General features: G+C 52.6%; 2 protein-coding genes across 2 annotated transcripts in view; one reads left to right on the top strand and one right to left on the bottom strand.

Annotated features, from left to right (window-relative positions):
* Positions 1 to 1186: 1186 nt before the first annotated feature.
* On the top strand, positions 1187 to 1976 carry PPTG_18358 (hypothetical protein). Its single transcript, XM_008916427.1, has one exon. It carries the CDS (start codon positions 1306 to 1308, stop codon positions 1906 to 1908), a length of 603 nt encoding a protein of 200 aa, XP_008914675.1. The 5' UTR covers positions 1187 to 1305; the 3' UTR covers positions 1909 to 1976.
* A 174-nt stretch (positions 1977 to 2150) lies between these two features.
* PPTG_18357 (hypothetical protein) overlaps positions 2151 to 6186 on the bottom strand; it is a gene marked incomplete at its 5' end in the record, with an annotated part of 4527 nt that continues 491 nt past the window's right edge. Inside the window, one exon of the mRNA XM_008916426.1 lies at positions 2151 to 6186. Within this exon, the coding sequence (XP_008914674.1) occupies positions 2332 to 6186 (3855 nt within the window). The 3' untranslated portion in view covers positions 2151 to 2331.

Below are 6186 nucleotides of genomic sequence, written 5' to 3'. Positions count from 1 at the left end.
GGCCTACGGACCAACGCAGAGTAAGCAACATGATATTAGTGCAGCTCATCGAATGAAACACTCACGTGTAAGCAGTGTTATGGGATACCTGGAGCAACTTGCAGAAGCAAGTGCTCTGCTACCAGCCTTGGTTACTAGAATATCAGTCCTGCAGATTGTAGTTGCAGACAACATCCTTGATACTGTCTTCGCTCCGATGCTCTCAAACCTGTATACAACATCACCAAAAAGAGTGGACGAACTATCGTGCGGAAAGCTTTACTAACGATTGTGCGCGTATCGTAAGAATAATGGATAATAATAGTCTGAGTATACAAAATGTATCCATCTTTCTGACCAATCACAGTACGTTAAATTCCATGATCTGATTCCTATCACAAAGGCCGTCATTAAATACGTTTTTCATACAGTTCAGCCTAGTTTCTTGGAGTAACATCTATGGGTGAATGGGCTTTAGTGTTACCCGTGGCCTCCCATAAGCAACATTCACATGTGTTTTTTCGCTGTCACAAGTGTCGACGAATCGGGAGGGGTACAGCGTGAGCGGACCCGGATGGCAGGCTGGGCGCGGAATGGAGGGGAATACCGGAGCGGGAATGAGCGGTTGCAGGACGTTTGCAATTTCTGATTTTCTTAAAACAGAAGTGTTGCTTTTACTGGTTTTTACCGGTATGGAATTTGCTTTTTTATGCATAGAATATTGGTGAACGTAGGCATTTCCTTTGTTAAAACAATTAGAGATTGTGCATCGTAAGAAAAATCGCGTGAAAAACGTCAAAATGTAACGAGCTCTAACGAGGAGCCAACGGGTTCTTTATGCCTCACATTTCTACATACATGTAGAGAATTGTCTCTAGACTAAGCACATCCAATTCTCGGGCCAGAGTAGCACACAAGTATAAATAATAAGGGGATAAAATCCAAACCTTTCCTGTGCAAACACGGCTTTATTCGTCAATACTGGATAAAAAATCATTCGTGCCGACCATGAGGATTTACAGTGCGTGTGTGTACACAGGGGGGGGGGGGGTAAATGTAAACTGTAATGATGGTGTCACTCACGTTGACAAGATCAATGATTTCTACTGTAACTTACCAATCGCCAACAATATTACTGTGATTTTTACGGAGGGTGATTAGTAAGCGGATTTCCATCGCGTTTCCATGCCAAAAATCCATTCGCAGCCACTCTTCGGTGCAGTAATACGGATGGTTTCCAAGTAGTCCAAGGTACCTGTACATTCACTTTGATACTGTTTGGAGCAGTTGATTAATCTCGAATCCGAGTGCTCGTGACCAACATCGATGGAGGAGGCGATCGAGCGCATTAACGAGCTACAACCGAAGTATGTGTTCGTCACAGCGAAGAGCGGCGCTGGGAAGACGTACTTCTCGAATCGGCTGAAAGGGTATATAGTACTGGAGTTGGACGCAGTGGTAACGAAAATCGGGCAAGCTTTTGGCCTTGAATATCCAACAGAGTTCGAAATATACAAGAACGCTCTTCCTGCTCCTATCGTAGACGCATTTGTGATGCACATTCACTCCTTCTTCCAGCAACATCCAAGCAGTCCAATTGTGATCGAAGGAGCGATTGCAGAAGCAGAACTGGTCAAGAGGATCTTCTCGGGTTCGTACGCTAAGTTCAAAATGGTGTATTTGTACCCGGTCGACGTGGATGCGTACGCGTCGCGGATGATGAAGCGCTTTAAGCACGAGAAGGAGAATGGTCTCCGTGACCTGTCAATCTGGCCAAAAGTGACTCCGGAGCTTGAAAACACTGCGAACGACTCGGACGATTTGAAGGAGTTCATGCTACGGATGGCTCGTGAATCTACTGCTGCGTCAGCTCAGCGCTTCGACTACTTCAAGAAGAATGGTCTAGAGATGGTTCGAGTCGAAGTATAGGACACAGAGTTCTGTTATACGCGGAATACCTTTAAGTGTGAATGAATACACTTCGCGTAACTTGCCCGAATTTATCTTGCTCAATATTCACACTATTTCGTCCATGACTTCCGTGGGGCTCACAGCACACCACGACATGCTGCTGCAAAATGACATCCAGTTAAGCTTTGCTTCTTTACAAAAGAGCTAGCAGCGCTGTTACTCTTGTTTAATGCATCCCCGATAATTGCATTGCCATCTGATACCAGTGCCAAAGAAAATATATTTACCAAGAAGGTTCGAGAACAAACAAACGCTCACTATTCAACGCAGTGGTGTAAGAGCTAATGCAACTGTAACTACTCTCGGGCCATCGGAATGATACACCAAACACACTAGCAAATCCAAGCTACATGTATCCGCACCCATCCGACCATCGCCTGTTTATCTCTTGAGGTGGCTCACGTACTTGAACGTGAGGTAGATTGCCACCTGCAGCACAGCCCAGATCACCAGCAGTCCCGCCATGAAGTTGTACTTGCGTTCGGGACGGAAGTCATACGTTTCCTCGATGTAGGCAGACACCGTCATGTCCGTCGACGTGTTGCCCGCAGTCACGGTGATGATGTCCTGGTTGTCGCCGAACTGCACACCAACAAGCGCCGACAGCGAGTAGCTCGACGGCATCAAGTACGTGAACCATTTGTAGCCAGCCTTCATCGACGGACGCGGCAGCAAGTAGCCCGAGAACAGGTTGAACAAACACGACAGCGCACCGACAGCCACGTTCGCCACCTTCTCGTTCGGCATCAAAGCCGACATCCACTGACCCACGTACGTGCACGCCGACGTGTAGAGGTAGAAGACGAACATGAAGAAGATGAAGTCGCCTCCGTTGTCACTCCAGCCAACCAGCCAGTACTCGATCGTCACGAACAGCACGATCACGATGATCAGGTAGGGCACTTCAGCGAACCACAGCGACAGACTGTAGGGCAGCGGACCGTAGTAGTTCGACATGCGCTCGCGGTAGAACACAGCACGCTCAGCGCACGTCACTTCCAGCACCGTCATCAAATTGATGACACCGATGAAGTCCATACTGTTGTAGATGAGACCGATGTGCGAGTTGATCTTCTTGACACTACCCGCCGACAACTGGTAGAACGTCGTGCCGAAGATAATAGCGAACAACGGGAACAGGAACATGCGCATGAAGTTGTACTGCGGGTTTCGCCAGTACGTGAGTTGCTGCTTCTTTGTCAGGTGGCCGAGTTGGTTCCAGAAGCCCGTCGCGATCGGCGTGTAGTTGAGTGTCGAGTGACGCACGAAATCTTCCGAGACTTCGGCCAACTGCAACGTACGCTCGCGGTTCTTGGCACACAACTCGCTGTTCTTGTACTCCACCGAGTAGTCTTTGACGTCACGGCCGATACCAGCGCCGATAACCTCAAGCATGTACGTGGCCGGGTTGTACTGCGGACGGATCTCCTGGGTACCGGGGATCGACTCGAAGTACTCGAGCATCTTCACTGAGTCCACACCAAGGTCACCGAAGTACGCCGTGTAGCCGCCCTTCTGGAGAAGCAACAGGCCATCGAACAGCTCAAAGATGGAAATGCTAGGCTGGTGGATTGTGCACAGCACCGTACGGCCCGTACGTGCGATCGACTGCACACCGCGCATCACAATCAGAGCCGAGCGAGCGTCCAGACCACTTGTGGGCTCGTCCAGGAACAGGATACTGGGGTTCGCCACCACCTCCACACCGATCGTCACGCGCTTCTTCTGCTCCACCGACAACCGGCCAACCATCTCGCCAGCGATGGCCGACAGCTCCAGCAACTCAAGCGTCTCGTTAACTAGGTTCATACGCTCCTCCTCCGTGAACGTCGGCGGCAGTCGAAGATTGGCAGAGAATACCAGCGCTTCGTAGATCGTCGCCGCCTCCGAGTGAATGTCCATCTGCTCGCAGTACGCCGTGATACGGCTGAAGTTGGCCGGGTTCTTCAGCTCACCGTTCACGATAATGTCACCAACAATGCGGCCACCAGTCTTACGTCCGGCAATCACGTCCATCAGCGTCGTCTTGCCAGCACCCGTTGCACCCATAAGAGCGACCATGCGACCAGGCTCGAAGTGCGCCGTGATGCCGCGCAGGAGCTGCTTCTCCTCACCCGAAGGCAGCGTTACGAAGTACTCCAAGTCCTTAATGCACAGGTTCGATGGCGTGAACGGCAGACCGGCGCCGCGGGCCTTCGTCTGCACGACGTCTCCAGCGCCTGGCGTCCGCACTTCTACGTACACGTTGTCTTCCTCGGAAGCATTATCCGTCATCGCCTTCACGCTGACACCCTTGTACTTCTCGTAGCGGATGAAGTGCAGTGCCAACCCGTTTAACGTCGTGAAGAACAGGTAGTAGGCCAGAAGAATGCCAATGCCGAACCAGATGTACTCCGTGCCTTCCGAGATCGAGAAGCTGTCTAGGAACTTGGCACTCTGGGCAGGTGTGTACCGGTCGCTAGAGAACTCGGACAGCATGTTGCTGCGCAGCGCCCACGCCAGCGGGTTGAACCAGTACATCCAGATCCAGTAGTTCGGGATGAGGTCGGCCAGGATAATGTTACCGGAGAACAGCAAGAAGAAGCTCACGGAGATACCCGCCAGCGCCTGACCCACTGTGATACTCGGCGACAGAGAGCTCAACATCGTCATGTACGCGCCGATGGCATGTTGGAAGCACACGAGCACCAGGAAGAAGACGATGTACTTCTCGAACGTCCGTGTCAATCCACTCATGAAGTAGAAGAACGTGCCCAAGATGAACGACACCGACAGGTTCACTGGAATCTGCACTACCGTCTCTGCGATAGCGTACGACATCGTGCGGAAGAAGTTGCGTGGGCGCTGCTTGTAGAAGACGCCGCGCAGTTGGAACGAGATGGTGATCTGCTGCCACGCCTGACGCTGGAACAACGCGATACTGAAGAAGATCATGCGCAGATAGTACGTCGAGTTCACGTTGAAGTAGATCATACCAAGCACGAGACCCACGATCAGGGCCTCGAACAGCTTACCCCACAACAACGGCGGGTCTCGCAACCAGATCAACTTCTGACGGTTCAGCAGGAGTAGAGTACTGGGCACGAAGGCCAGACCAAACTCCGACTTCTGCTTCGAGCGCGCCAAGTTGGCCACGCTCTTGGCTTTCTGGAAATCCTCCGGGTTCTCAAACTGGTGCTCGTTGAAGCCTTTACTGATCGCCTCGTGCGTCTTCTTGTAGATAATCGACTGGCAGAACAGGTTGTTGAAGTCCTCGGACGTCACCGCCAGGTCCTTCTTCTCCACCTTGCCGTTTGAGTATCGATGACCGCGACCCGACGTCACCTCGATCAAGAAGTCGGCCGGATCCACACGCGGTGGGCAGCTGAAGCCGCGCTCGTCGAAGTAGTCCAAAATCTCCGTCCTCGGTCCGTGGTACACCATGTGACCTTCATTGACCATCAAAATGTCGTCGAACTGCTCCACCACCTCAGGCGTCGGCTGCAGTAGCGCCACGATGACCGATCCACCCAGTGTCTTGCACCACGTGCGAAGTGCCTTGATGATGTCGAACGTCGCGGCACTGTCCAGACCCGTCGAGATCTCGTCACACAGAAACAGACTCTGGCCACCGACCAGCACCTCGCCCACCGTCACACGCTTACGCTCACCACCACTCACACCACGCAGCAGTGCATTACCCACCACAGTGTCGGCGCAGTTCTCCAGACCCAGTATCTGCAGGAACAGCTCCGTACGCAGCGCCGCGATGTCGCGCATCTCCTCCGGCTGGTCTTCTGGACGTCCATTCACGCACATATCGGCGAATTTGAACGTCTCGCGGACAGTTAACGTCGGGATGTGGTTGTCCGTCTGGTCAACCAGACCCACCAGCTTGATGAGGTCGATGTCTGCACCCTTTAGACCGGAGTAGAGAATCTCTCCCCCGATCTCCGTCTGCTTGTTGTCTTGCAGCTTGCCGGCCAGTGCCTTCAGAAACGTCGACTTACCGGCGCCCGGGTTGGCCAGGATCAACGTCATGGAGCCTGGTTTGATGATACCGCTCATCGGGTGCAACGCGTGCTTAGTGGTCATGGGAGTCTTCTGCCACGGCGTGAAGATGGAGCTCAGATGCGAGCCCACTGTGCCGTATGCACCGGCCTCGGCCGGCACCTGCACCGAGAACGACAGGTTCTCGAAGCGCACCTCGGGGGTCGGGAGCTGCAGGTTGATCTTGCGCGACAAGTGGTTGTACTT

Source organism: Phytophthora parasitica, assembly GCF_000247585.1.
Source record: "Phytophthora parasitica INRA-310 unplaced genomic scaffold supercont2.83, whole genome shotgun sequence".
Classification (NCBI taxonomy): domain Eukaryota; phylum Oomycota; class Peronosporomycetes; order Peronosporales; family Peronosporaceae; genus Phytophthora; species Phytophthora nicotianae.
The sequence above is the reverse complement of the archived record's forward strand: the minus strand, read 5'-3'. Positions and strand labels throughout refer to the sequence as shown.